This window comes from Erythrolamprus reginae, chromosome 6, assembly GCF_031021105.1.
Source record: "Erythrolamprus reginae isolate rEryReg1 chromosome 6, rEryReg1.hap1, whole genome shotgun sequence".
NCBI lineage: Eukaryota > Metazoa > Chordata > Lepidosauria > Squamata > Dipsadidae > Erythrolamprus > Erythrolamprus reginae.
The window spans coordinates 44,187,394-44,201,800 of NC_091955.1; the positions used below are offsets into that span (position 1 = coordinate 44,187,394).

General features: G+C 40.5%; 1 protein-coding gene across 4 annotated transcripts in view; it reads right to left on the reverse strand.

The window, feature by feature from the left end:
* The window catches only part of GRIP1 (glutamate receptor interacting protein 1), a 585,000-nt gene that overhangs the window by 112,744 nt on the left and 457,849 nt on the right, over positions 1-14,407 (reverse strand). For all 4 annotated transcript variants that reach the window (XM_070755655.1, XM_070755656.1, XM_070755657.1 and 1 more), the window contains one exon: positions 4,690-4,773. In XM_070755655.1, coding sequence (XP_070611756.1) covers positions 4,690-4,773 — 84 coding nt within the window. The remainder of the gene's footprint in view (positions 1-4,689; positions 4,774-14,407) is intronic.

Genomic DNA, 14,407 nt, shown 5'->3' on the forward strand with positions numbered 1-14,407 from the left:
GAGAGCATCTGCTGAGAGCGTCAGCATGAGCAATGTGTCGACCAGGTTTGTATGTTAAGGTATAGGTATAATTGGCCAAAAACACGATCCAATGCGTCATGCGCGGGGACAACACCGTGGGGCTCTGGCGGTTACCGGCTAATAATCCCAATAACGGCTGATGGTCAGTGACCAACTCGAATTTCCTGCAGTACAAATACTCGTGGAAACGGCAGACTCCCGCAATTAGGGCTAAAACCTCCTTGTCGATATGCCCGTAATTCCTTTCCGCCGTGGCCAGGGTTCGGGGAAAAAACGCTAAAGGGGCTTCAGAGCCATTTGGCAAGCGATGGCTAAGGACTGCCCCCACTCCGTACCGGGAGGCATCGCAGGTGAGGACTAATGGCAAACTGGGGGAATATTGGGCCAGGACACTATTCGAGGTGAGTATTCCCTTGACCGCTCTGAATGAAGCTTCTTCCCGCTCACCCCAGCGCCAGGTAGATCGCATGTCCAGCAGCCAATGCAATGGTTCCGCTACCGAAGCCTTATGCGGAATAAAAACCGCATAAAAATTCAAAAGCCCCAAAAAGGCCTGTAGTTCCTCCTTAGACTGGGGTCTGGGAGCATCCCAGATTGCCTTCGTTTTCTCCGGGGTGGGATGGATTCCCTTCCCATCCACCCTGAACCCCAGGAAATCAACCTCTGATACCCCAAAGACACATTTTGTAGATTTAAGTTTCAGCCCCGCCTCTTGAAACTTGGTCAGAACCTTCTTAACTCTCCGTAGCAATTCGTCCTCGGAACTCCCCGAGACCAGGACATCATCAAAGTAGGGCACCGTGCCCTCCAGCCCATATAATAAATGCTCCATTAATCCCTGAAATATTCCAGGGGCAATAGAGACCCCAAACTTTAATCTATGGCATCTAAAGACCCCCCTGTGTGTGATGATTGACTGGGCCTCCACAGTAATGGGGTCGACGGGGAGTTGCTGGTATGCTTGGGACAGGTCGAGTTTGGCAAAGACCCTACCATTCCCGAGGGTGTGGAGTAACTGCTGCACCACTGGCAGTGGGTATGAGTGGTGAGCCAGTGCCTTATTGACAGTGCATTTGTAGTCTCCACACAACCTTAGACCCCCATCCCCCTTGAAAGCGATGACCAATGGGGTCTCCCATGCCGCCTGGTCAACCAGCTCCAACACTCCCTGGGCAATCAGCCGGTCCAATTCAGAGTCAACCTTTGGTCTGAGGGGAATGGGCACTCTGCGGGCTTTCAGCCGCACTGCGGGCACTTGAGGGTCAAGGCTAAAAGAGATTGGGGTTCCGGTGTAACAGCCCAACTTGTTATCAAATACTGAGGGGAATTCCTTAGCTAATTCAGTAAAAACAGACACCCCCCCAATAACAGCATTAACCCCCGAGACAGACAACCCCAGAGACTTGAACCAGTCTAACCCCAAAAGGTTGGAAAATGGCCCGTCTACCACAATCAGAGGCAATTTGCCCACAAAAGTCTTGAACCTGACAGGGAATCTACCCTCGCCCAGAACCGGAATAGGGGCCCCCTGGTAGTCCCGTAAAGTCACATTACAAGGTTGTAGGCGACTCTTACTCAGTCGAGGCACACACCGCTTCAGCGTGGCCCAGGAAACCAATGAATGTGCAGAGCCGGTATCCACTTGCATGGAGCATGACACGTCCCCGAGACGAACTGTCACTGAGATCTTCTCCGATGAATCCGACGTCTCTCTGACATAAGTGGTCGCCGGGTGCTGACAGCTGTAAACCGCATTGCAATCCTCCCTCCTATTTGAAGAAAATCTCCTCTGCCATCGGGGATTGATACCTTGGGACTCCCTCTGCTCCCTCGCTGCGGCAGGAGGGGACTTGCGGGAACGGCAAACCCTCACAATGTGCCCCCTGGCACCACAACGCCGGCAAGCCGCGTCTTTAAAGGGGCAATTAGATCTAAAATGGCTGCCCCCACAACCCCTGCACGGAGATAGAGGGGGACGGGGGCGAGCAGCTGGAGGCTCACGGCCCCGGGAAGCTCCCATCCGGCAAACTTCCTCTTCCTCAGCCTCACTGTTATCCTCTTTCTCTGCATTGGCTTTTGGTTTCTCAGGCACGGCAGGCCACTTGGCAGTAGAGTTCACGGAGCTGTCCATGGCTGCCAGCGATTGTGTGGACAGCTCAAAAGCACGAGCCTCAGCTAAAGCCGTCTGAAAAGTTAGATCTCAGGTGGCTAAAAGGCGCCGCTTCAGACGACCATCCCGGATTCCAAACACTAGTCTGTCCAGCAAATAATCATTTAAATCAGAGAACTCGCAACATAAAGCCGCCCGGCGGAGAGCGGCCACAAAGTCATTAATTGACTCTCCCTCTGCCTGGTTCCTTTGGTAGAATTTGTACCTTCGTGCACAGCGGGAAGGGGCCGGGGCATAATGGTCCTGTAAAGTTGACAGAAAAGTCTGCCAAGGCACCTCATGTATTGAGACCGGAGCAAACAAGGCTCTGGCCGTCTCAAACATCTCGGGACCTCTTCCGGTCATCAGAAATCTCAGTATACCCATTTGAAATTAAAAAACAGTCGAACCGGGCGACATAAGAGTCCCACGTCTCCCCTTGTGGGTTGAAAGGGGGAAAAGTAAGTTGCACAGACATCCTCACTTACTGTAGATATGTAACAAGAAATCCGTAATGCCAAATTCGAACCCTCGTCACCAGTATAATAACTGAGGCCTTTATTAGAACATGGTCGTTTAATCAAACAACGTGCCAGCAGGGCAGGTACAGGCTTAAAAGTAAAAGTCAATACACAGGCTTTTTATATAACTCTCTGCCTGAGGCAGTCACCAATCAATACAGAGGAACTTTCCCGCTTACATTGTAACTGGGGCTTGCGTGCCCTATCAGCACCTTGGATAGGGATCGGCGGCGCGGCTCTAAGCGGCCGGCTGTTACTATGCGGATACAGCATTGTGTATTATGTACACTTCCTTCCGCCACCCAAGATGTTTGGCTGTCAGCTCAGGTTTTGTCACCGCCTACTTCTGCTGGGCAGGAATGGATGAGGTGCTGCAGGTGTTGTTGCTATCCTCACTGCTGCCACATACAGAAGCCCCAGCCAGCCTCCAGTAGGGCAAGTTCAGCTACAGGCAGGTAGTACTGGCCATGGCTAGGCTGGCCGAGCTGTGTCTGTTAGGGCTGCCCAGAGTCTTGCTGCCGGGCACCTGGGAAGAATAAGTGGAGTCTGTGGGTAGAAGGGAGTGCAGCCCAGGGTCCAGCAAGGCTCCCCTTTCCAGTGAGTCCAGCTCAATTGTCATCCCAAGGGGGAGGGGCTCCCCAGGCATGCTGGCAGGCACTCCGATCAATCAGTGCTCAAGTGGGAGGACCGTGGGGAGATTGGAGTGGAGAGGAGGAGGGGTAAGGGGAGGCATCCAATGGCCATCACCATAGAGCAGGAAGCGCACTCACAGAGCAGCCACTGCCTTGGCTGGGGTTTGGATGCTGAAGAGCCAGAGTTTAGGGGAGAGAGAAAAAAAGACTTCTGCTGCTTTCCTTCATCCAAAAGCAGAAGTCTTTCTTTCTTTCTCTCCCCCAAACTCTGGTTCTTCGGGTTCTAAACCCCAGTCAGGGGATTAGCCCCTCTGCAAGTGCATCTCTAGCTATATGGTAATGCCTGGAGTTGGACCTGGAACTAAACTAGACATGCTGCCTCTGGCGGTGTTTTGAAACACGCTCTTATCTGCAGCATCAATGCTCACTTCCTCTTCCTCGCAGGCAGGAGCGCTTTTCAAAATGCCGCCGAAGGCAGAGTCCAGAGCAGCTGAGCCAGTCCTGCAGGGTGTGCGTACACCTGCCTGTCGCTTGTTCTCTCTCTCTCTCTGAGGAACATGACAGAGCTACAAGTCTCAGGTAGGATGCACATCTCCCGCCCCGCCTCACCTGCCACCTCCAAATTGTACCCCACTGTGAGACATGTATCCTACCTAATACTTGTAGCTGCATTGTGTTCCTCAGCGTTGTGTCCAGAGAACTCTTTTGTAAAAGAAAACTTCTTGCAAGTTTGATCAAACTTCTCGAACTTGCAAGTTTTCTTTTACAATGGGCTTCTCTAGACACACCACCGAGGAATGTGACGGAGCCACAAGTGTCAGGTAGGATGTGCATCTCACAGCCCAATATGTCGCATCTGCCAGAAATGAGTCTTTCTCAGACTCGTCATGCCAGCACTGCTACCTCGTGGAGCAGGATTCTGCAAGGCTGTACCTTTCCCTGCATGAAAGGCAGGCGGACCCCAGCTATGGTGGTATGATGCTTGTAATAGTCCTGCAATTTGTGCATGCGATGGCACAACAAGCTTTGCAGAGTCCTGCTCAATGAGGCAGCAGCAGTGGGCTAGCCACTCAGCTGGCGCCAAGAACAGGGAGGGAATGCCATGGGACATCCAGTCCTTCACTTGCCGCCTACTGCACCCCAAAAATAATACCTCCCCCGATAATAAGGCCAATGCCATATTTTGGAGTTCAAAAAAATATGTCCTATTTTCAGGGAAACATAGTATTTGATTACAACTAAGTTTTCATACAATAATTTCAGCCATGTTAGCAATAAGAGGAGTGTATATAATGGATGAAAGCATACAATATGACAGTTAAACAACTCAAACTTTTTGATAAATAAATTATTAAGGGGGACTTACCTCTAATTACAAATCCAAAAGTGTTCCCTTCTTTATGTAAAGTAACTTCCACAGTTCTAAAAATGACACCTGAACCTTGTACAGCTGAAAAACAAGGTAAAGCTTTCTAATTATATGGTTTGCAGCAAAACTAAAGCTTACAATTTAATCATAATTAATGTATCATTTATTTGAGCTGAGCAAATTTTTTAGAACTTTCACTGAGGAGGATGGATTTCTCCAAGGTTCAGAGAAGTGTTTTCAAGAATTTTCTCAAGTGTATTGAGTACGTCTGTGCATGCACAGAAATGTCTTCTACTAGGGAGATGAACTTAAGATATATATGGAAAGGGAACTGTTTTTTAATCATAATTCCTAGCACAACTGCTTTGATAATATACAGCTTTTGGATTACCAGGCGTACTTTTTTCTGCTATTTCTTACTAGTGATTTGAAGACAGTCCACCATTTATATTTTATATTCTAGCTAATGATAACTTTCCCCCCACTATGAAATAGTGAAATTATCAAGCAGATTAATACGAAGATACAAATTTGAATAATAGTAATATGAAGAATGACAATTAGGTATAAATCAAAGCAAAAGGAAAAATTCTGTAATAAAGATTATATCTAGAGGGTCTGAACAACTTAAAATAGAGGATTTGTATCAGCATAATAAATGAGTTATATTCTCTTAATATTCCAAAGTTATGTGGTGTTAGTGCCAAGCTTCAATTGGCTGATATTGAAGCTGGAATATATACACACAGTGATTTAACAACCCAATGTCTCTGTTAAGTAACAAAGCAGTGGCAGCTCGAGGATACAGCAGCCGCAAGGAGGGGACCTCTCCCTCCCGAGACTGCTTTCTCCTTTGTTTTCTGAGATCCTGCGAGACACAGATCGTCTGGAGGACGACGTGGGTAAAAGAGGGACAACCAGGCATCGTGGGGTTAAAGGCATTTACCATCGATGCGAAGGGAACCCTCCCTATTAGGATTCAAAGGCATCCGCCGCCGCTGAAAAGTATGGCGGACCTGAAGCTTTGACAGCCACGAAAAAGAGGAAGCAACCAGATTGGCAGATCAACCCGTTTTATTGTAAGCTGAAAGCTGTATTGTATTTATGGGATTCTTACATAATAGAACATTCTATACACTCTAATAATCTAATAAGTGAAAGAACTATAATAGAAATAATAGACAGATTCTGATGGATTTTTTTTAAAAAAAAAGCTGGACCAGGATTCGAGAAGAAGGGACCCAGCTACTACTTAAGCGGCGATAGCGAGTGGTGTGAGAAAGATAATACTCCTATCATACAGATAGGAGTTGTTTAGAAACCTGATCTGGACGCTTATGTTACTCGTTTCCCCAGAATCCATTAATTTAATTGTTGGTTCTGATTTGATTGAAAGATGAACTGAACGAGAAGAGGATTTACCTTGATTGATTGGGCAGCTCATACCAAACTCCGGAGGTGGATTGAGTGTGAAATTGAACAGCTAAGTCATATCTTTGAACCTGTACTATTAGAATTGTATAATGAAACATTCCAACAAGCAGATATACCTGACATTTGGAGGGAATCTTACATAACAATTATCCCGAAGAATGAAACAGAAAGAGATAAAATTCAAAATTACAGGCCTATATCATTATTAAATGCGGATTACAAAATTCTAATGACAATTATGGTGGACAGATTAAAGAAAATTTTAAATAAAATTACTAACCAAGATCAAAACGAATTTTTTCCATGCCGTCAAATCAAAAATTGTACCAGAACAGTTTTAGATATTTTAGAATATTGTGATGTACACCCAGGTAAAAAAGTAGTATTGGCTTTCCTAGACGCACAAAAGGCCTTCGACAATCTTAATTGGCAATATCTCTTACAATTAATTCAAAAATTAGACTTCGGGAACAACTTTATAAAGATTATGCAAAACATATACTTACAACAAACCGCTAGAGTGATGGTTAATAATGACTTTACAGAAAAATTTAACATAAACAAAGGGGTCCGCCAAGGGTGCCCATTATCTCCTCTATTATTCATAACCACTCAAGAAATATTGTTAAACAGGATTAGAGGTAACAGTGAGATACTGGGCATCAGAATTAAAGACCAGGAATACAAGGTCCAGGCATATACCGACGACATGGCATTCTTTGTTGAAGATCCATCGGAATCCAGATTGAAATTACTCAGGGATATAGAAAAATTTGGGGAGTTTTTGGGGTTAAAAATTAATAAACAAAAAACCAAAATCATGACTAAAAACATGACTCAAAAAGAGAATATAGAATTGGAGAAAATCTTAAATTTGCAAGTAACAAAAAACATTAAATATTTGGGCCTGAATTTAACAAATAAGGTTACATTGATTAAAAAAAGACAACTATGATAAACTACTAGTAGAGACAAAAGAAACTTTAGAAAAATGGGGAAATCTTCAATTATCCTCTTTAGGAAGAATTGCGGCGATTAAAATGAGTATCCTCCTGAAGATTTTATATCTATTCCAAATAGCTCCCATTTATTTAGACACAAAATTTTTCAGAGAACTCAATAAAATTATCTTAAAATTTATATGGCAAAAAACCAAACCTAGAATCAGGTTAAAATACCAAACTCCCCAAAACATGGTCCAAAGCCTATATAACTATTATTCTAAAAGAAAATAAAGAGAGAAAATATTTGGAAAACTACAGACCCATTTCTTTATTAAATACCAACTACAAAATATTTTCCACAGCAATCGCAGAATGCTTTAAAAAGATTTTGAACAACATTATTCAACCAGACCAAAATGGTTTCTTACCGGCAAGAAATATCAGCAATAACACACGGACCATACTTAACACTTTAGAGTACTACAAAAAAACTCTGATAAACCAATAGCTCTTATATTCATAGATTTTAAAAAGGCCTTCAATTCCTTATATTGTGAATATTTTATAGCACAAATTTGACCACATGAAATTTGGAGATAATTTTCTTAATCTAATCAAATCTATTTACTCACAACAATCAGCCAAAATACTTTTTAATAAATGTGCCACAGAAGAAATAGCAATAAAAAGATGTGTACGCCAGAGATGCCCTCTAGCACCCTTAATTTTAATACTCGCAATAAAAACACTTCTTAAAAATATAAGAAACAACACACAATTAAATGGAATCAAAATTAAAAAGGAACATTTTAAACTACAAGCATTCACAGATGATATTGCATTCATAATCCAGGACCCACTTAAATCAGCTCACATTATACTGGAAGAACTTCATAAATTCGGAGCAATAACTGGCCTTAAAATTAATGTAGACAAAACTAAAATTATAACTAAAAATATGACAAAAGAACAAAACTCCTTACTCGAACAAGATCTTAACTTAAAAATAGTTAAAAAAATTAAATATCTTGGTATTTGGATCTCAGAGAATTGTAGTAGTTTAAAAAAAGACAACTTTGACAAATTAACACAAGATATACAAAAAGACTTAGTGAGATGGACAAAGCTAAAATTATCTCTGATGGGCTAGATTGCTGCAATTAAATTGAACATACTCCCCAGATACATATACCTATTCCAAGTAGCCCCAATTAAATTGAATAAATCATTATTTGAACACTTACACAAGATAATTCAAAAATTTATCTGGTCAAAAAAAAGAGGCAAGAATAAAATTTTAAAAATTACAAGATCATAGATCTAGAAGAGGCTTGGCCTCCCAAATTTTTATTTACATTATCAAGCTACTATCTTGACTAAAATTAAAGACTGGATAACTGTTCAAAACACACAATTGCTTACTTTAGAAGGATTCGATTTACAGTCGGGGTGGCATTCATTTTTAACAATGGAAACGAGCAAAATTCCAAATTACTTTAAAAAACACCACACAAGAAATGCTTTAATATCAACACGACTATGCAGTGATTCCGAAATGGATATCTTCCAATGAATCCCTCATCTACCCGACCATCGTTTCCTCACTCAAAATTATAACTTACTCCAAATTACTTGAACTCAACGATAATATCCTTACTAAACAGCAATTAGAAGAAAATGAAATACTATTCGGATCCAACCAAAAAATGATATCCAAACTATACAGTTACATATTAAGACAAGATACCATAGAGGAACAAGTTAAAGGATGCATGATTGCCTGGGTACAAAATTTTGGATACATGATAAACCTCCCAGAATGGGAAAAAATATACACAACCAATTACAAACTAACGCTCGCGACATCTTACAAAGAAAACTTATTTAAAATGATTTACAGGTGGCACCTCTATGTTGGAAATGTAAAAAGAAACGAGGAACCTACTACCATTTGTGGTGGACAGGTACACATGCCACAAAATTTTGGGCAGATATCAAAAGAATAATAGACAAAACCATATCGATAATGATTATAATTAAACCTGAACTATTCTTCCTAGGCATTTTCAGACAAAAAATTACAAAAGAAGATAGATATCTCATTATACAAATATTTACTGCAGCTAAAATAACATACGCCCAATACTAGAAACAGGATACTATCCCGACGACCTTAACCATCATCACCAAAATTATGGAATGCGCAGAACTGTCTAAATTGACGATGAAACTACAAAACAAAAATGATTCAGAGTTTTATAAAGCCTGGGAGAAGTGGTTTCGATGGTTATCCAAAATCAACAACAACAAAATAAAAAATAATACCAAACTACTCACTTTTCATTCAATACTTGACAACAAAACCCTAAACTAAACATCAAAAAAGAAAACCAACAACACTAACATACAATCGAAAATATTGATTTCCATACACTGTCTGGGTTTAATCCTACTGATACTCGTGCATAAATACTAACAACTTAACTCCTACTCATCTCTATCTCTTACTCCCATCACACACCACAAACAACAAGTCATCAAAACACCAATGCCTGCTAATCTGCAGGTACTACCCCCCCCATCCCTTACCCTCCCCTTCCTCCATCCAAATCTCATCCCTTCACATATCTACTAATTACTATAGTACTTTACTAATCTCTCCTTTAAATCAATATATGTATTAGATAAAAATTTATACAGTTTAAACTTTGAATGTAATACGACTATCTATAGTTCATTACTTTGAATTGACAAACATTAAGTAATATATGCTATTGATTTTATTTGGATATGTGTCTTTTCCCATTTCAATTGAAAATCTTGAATGTAATAGGATTATGCTTAGTCTAATATCATGAACTGATATACAGTAAGCTATATATACTACAGATGCTAATTGGATATGTGCATTTTTCTTTTTTTACCCTTCTTAATTTCTGTACTAGAATCAGGTTAAAATACATTCAAGACAATAAAAAAAGAGGCAGACTAGGGCTCCCAGATTTTAAACATTATTATGTAGCAACTTCTATAATTTGGATAAAAGATTGGATTTAATTAGCCAATAAAAAAATAGTAGCATTAGAAGGTCAGGACCTGCAAATAGGGTGGCATGCCCATTTGTGGAAAAATGATAATAAAATATCAACCACTTTTAATAAACACCTAATAAGAAAATCCCTACTAAGATCATGGTATGAGATTAAAAAGAAATATTATATAAAAATCCCCCTTTGGCTTTCAACAATGGAGGCCATTATATATCCTAACTTAATTGACCCGACAAAATCTGTAACATATAAAGACATTTTACACCCAGACGGACAAATAAAATCCAGAGAAGAATGGGAAATTCAACACATTAAAATGGATTGGTAGACATAGAACCAAATTAGATCCAGATACACGAAAGATACAAATGGAATAGGCATAGAAAAATCCCTCAACACACTAGACAAAATTCTTCTGGATCCGGATTAAAAAAAAATAACAAAAATATACAATTATTTTTTGGAAAATGATAATCCCGAAGAAATAGTAAAAGGACCAATGTTAGCATGGGCGAAAAACATAACCGAAATATCTACTTAGCAGAATGGGAGAAAACCTGGAATATTACCAGTAAAATTACTCTATCTGTGGCCTACAAGGAAAACTTCTATAAAATTTTTTATAGATGGTACTTGCCTTCCTCAAGAATTGCCAAAATGTTCCCAAAATATGCCCCAACATGCTGGAAATGTAATAAAGTAATCGGCTCTTTTTACCATATAGAAACATAGAAACATAGAAGACTGACGGCAGAAAAAGACCTCATGGTCCATCTAGTCTGCCCTTATACTATTTCCTGTATTTTATCTTAGGATGGATATATGTTTATCCCAGGCTTGTTTAAATTCAGTTACTGTGGATTTACCAACCACGTCTGCTGGAAGTTTGTTCCAAGAATCTACTACTCTTTCAGTGAAATAATATTTCCTCACGTTGCTTTTGATCTTTCCCCCAACTAACTTCAGATTGTGTCCCCTTGTTCTTGTGTTCACTTTCCTATTAAAAACACTTCCCTCCTGAACCTTATTTAACCCTTTAGCATATTTAAATGTTTCGATCATGTCCCCCTTTTCCTTCTGTCCTCCAGACTATACAGATTGAGTTCATTAAGTCTTTCCTGATACGTTTTATGCTTAAGACCTTCTACCATTCTTGTAGTCCGTCTTTGGACCCATTCAATTTTGTCAATATCTTTTTGTAGGTGAGGTCTCCAGAACTGAACATATGTGGTGGATGTGCCCTAAAGTACAATCAATGTGGAAGACCATACATAATTGGCTAGTTGAAATTACCGATAAAGAAATAGAATTAACCCCAGAGGGATTCTTACTCAGCATTTGGAAAAAAAAAAACCCCAAACATGTACTATACCTAATTACACACATAATTACTTCTACAAGAATAGCTTACGCGCAAATTTGGAAAAGTAAAAACATACCCTCGTAATCTCAAATCATAGAAAAAATATACAGATGTGCGGAATTGGATGAGATGACTAGAGATATTAAGGGAACAAAAGAAAATGAATCAATTAAAATATGGGAGAATTGGCATAAATGGATGCAAAAAACATATATGACAGAAGGAATGTAAATCTCAGGTTATAACCGCACTGAATTAATTGAATTACTCATTATAGTGTTATCTATGTAATAGGAGTATATGTTAACATCTTCTCCTCTCTTTTTTATCTCCTGCTCTTTTTTCTTTTCTTTCTTTATTATTAATACATATTAACTGAGATAGATGTAAGTCCCAATTTCTTTTATTCTATCAATTACATTTGTCTATGAGCTATAAAATTATTAAGAATGTATACCAAAAACGGGTATTGATCTGTAAATAGATGTGTATTTACATGTAACCAAAAACTAAAATAAAACATTATAAGAACAAAGCAGTCACTAAGAAATAATTCCAGTGATTGTTAAATATCAAATGAAAGCCTTCTTTAAAGTGAAATTAAAAGTAAATTCTTGTACTTCCCACCACCAACTTTGCAAGACCTCAAACCTTCCTGTTTTGGACTTGGAAAAAATTTATAGTATTGTACATTAGATTTCAAACTTCTTTAATTCTAAACTTGTAATATTAGCTGACAAAGCCATATTGGAAACTAAAGAGGAATCTCTTGAGGAAGAGGTAGAACAGAGGGGACATGGAAACTATTAAATCCTCTTTTGGATTTAATGGCCAAAATCAGTTCAATAACGTAACTGATTATCTCAACTTTTGACTGTGTAGAGGCCACTATAGCAATTCTGTTTCTTTCTGTTCAATTGTGTTCAATAATTGGAGACTGCCTTGATAAATCCCTACAGTTTACTTAGAAAGGTTCTTCAGAAGTGGTTTGCAATTGCCTCCTTCCTAAGGCTGAAAGAAAGTGACTGTCCCAAGGTCACCTAGCTACCTTTATGCCCGAGATGGGGCTAAAACTCAAGGTTTCCCAGTTTCTAGCCTGATGTGTTAACCAGTACACCAAAAGTAGCAAAATGGATGAGCCCAAAATCCTCTTTGACAAATTGATATTAAGATGATCACTAGAAGGGGCATCAAAAGCTAAATTACTTTTATTCTCAAATAATATAAAAGCATTACACCAAAATTGATCCCGACAGGAGAAGTGCAACTAATAGATGTAATGGAGGCTCGGGAAGAAAAATAGGCAGTAACAAAGAATAGAAAAATCTCCCCCCCGCTGCCGCCCCGGGTTTCCTCTGAATCATGAATATACTGTAAGATGTTATCATCTTGGATAGAGCACAGAAATTACTGAAAATAATGACAACTCATGTTATCTTGCACCAGAAAAGGGTGATGTTGCAGATTGCTATGAATGGGATAAATGAGATTAGATGGTATAAATTGCAAGCAATTTTGAATTATAATATACTCCTGTAGCATACAATCTGAGAGATATTATGTGGCTTTTTGGTCATAGTACATTTAAAACAACTGTGCTAACTTTTAAATGTTCAATTTTGCCTTTGATGATTATCAAAAAGAAACATTCTTGGGAGATTTCAAATTACCTCTTTTGGGGCTTTTAAAGATAACTAGATTTGCCCTTTACTCAATAGCAGCAATCAAACTAAGACAATGGGTAGGCCTGAAGCTGGGAAGCAGTGCAAGCTCATAACACTAATAATAAACTGGGGATAAGACACTGAGTTCAGTCACTCTCCTCAGCAATCCATGCCCATCAATCCACGCCCACAGAACCCGTAGTTAAAAAAATTGATCTTACAGCTATTGCGGCCTTTTCCTGCATGCTGCCTGTTCCCCGTTCATCATGTGCTACCTCATTTCCCTTCCTTCAAAGGCCCTGGACCTTACACAATCTCCCTGCTTCCTCCTCCACGACTGCCTCTTTCTTCATCCCGCGACCTTACCTTCCTTCTGCATCTGGCTGCCATGGAGGGCAAGCCATGTCTGAACTGTTGCTTCTGGGCTACCTGCTAGCCTCCATTTGTCCGCTGCCCCTTCCTTGTTGTGAAAAGAAAAAAGAGGCAGCTGCTTCAGGCTTCTGGGGCAGGAAACTACTGGCCTCCATCTTGAACACACTGATAAAGAGCTTCAGTCTTGCTCCCCTGATCTTCATGCCAACCTTGCACCATAGAACAGGGTCGCAATGGTGGCAATGATCACGGGACTGAAGCTCTTTTTTGGTGCATTCAAGAAGCAGAGGCTGGTAGTTTCTGGTGCAAGAAGCCTGTTGCTGCTGCCTCTTTTTCGGCTTTTCGCAACAAGGAAGGCGAATAAATCCGGGCTGGTGGGAAGTGCAGCAGCTATGGCTCAGCCCTGGCTTGCTTTCCTTGGAAGCCAGACATGGGGGGAAGGTAAGGTTGCAGGATGAAGAAAGAGGTAGTCATAGCAAACAGGGAGACTGAGTAAGGGCCAGAGCCTCTGAAGAAGGGGAAACGTGATGATATGTGGCAAAGGGAGAGTAGGTGGCATTCAGGAGGAGGCCCCGGCAAGGCTGGAGTTGGGGAGTAGCACATTAACATGACTTAGCTGAGGTGGGTGGCAAATGGGCAGTGGCTCCAGGGCAAGGCCAAAGCTGGGAAATGGCACGTTCCCCAACCCGGCTGAGACAGGTGCCAAGCTAATCAACTATAACTGTGTGTTCTGGCCTATTATACATTTTACTGTTCCAGCTGCTAAGTTCAATATGCTAACTTAGGTATCACTCATTTTGATACCGAAAAAATTCTTAAGAATAATATCTGATTAGACAAAATCACCATAGTACTAGAGAACTCTGCCGTCTTCATCAATAGCAATCC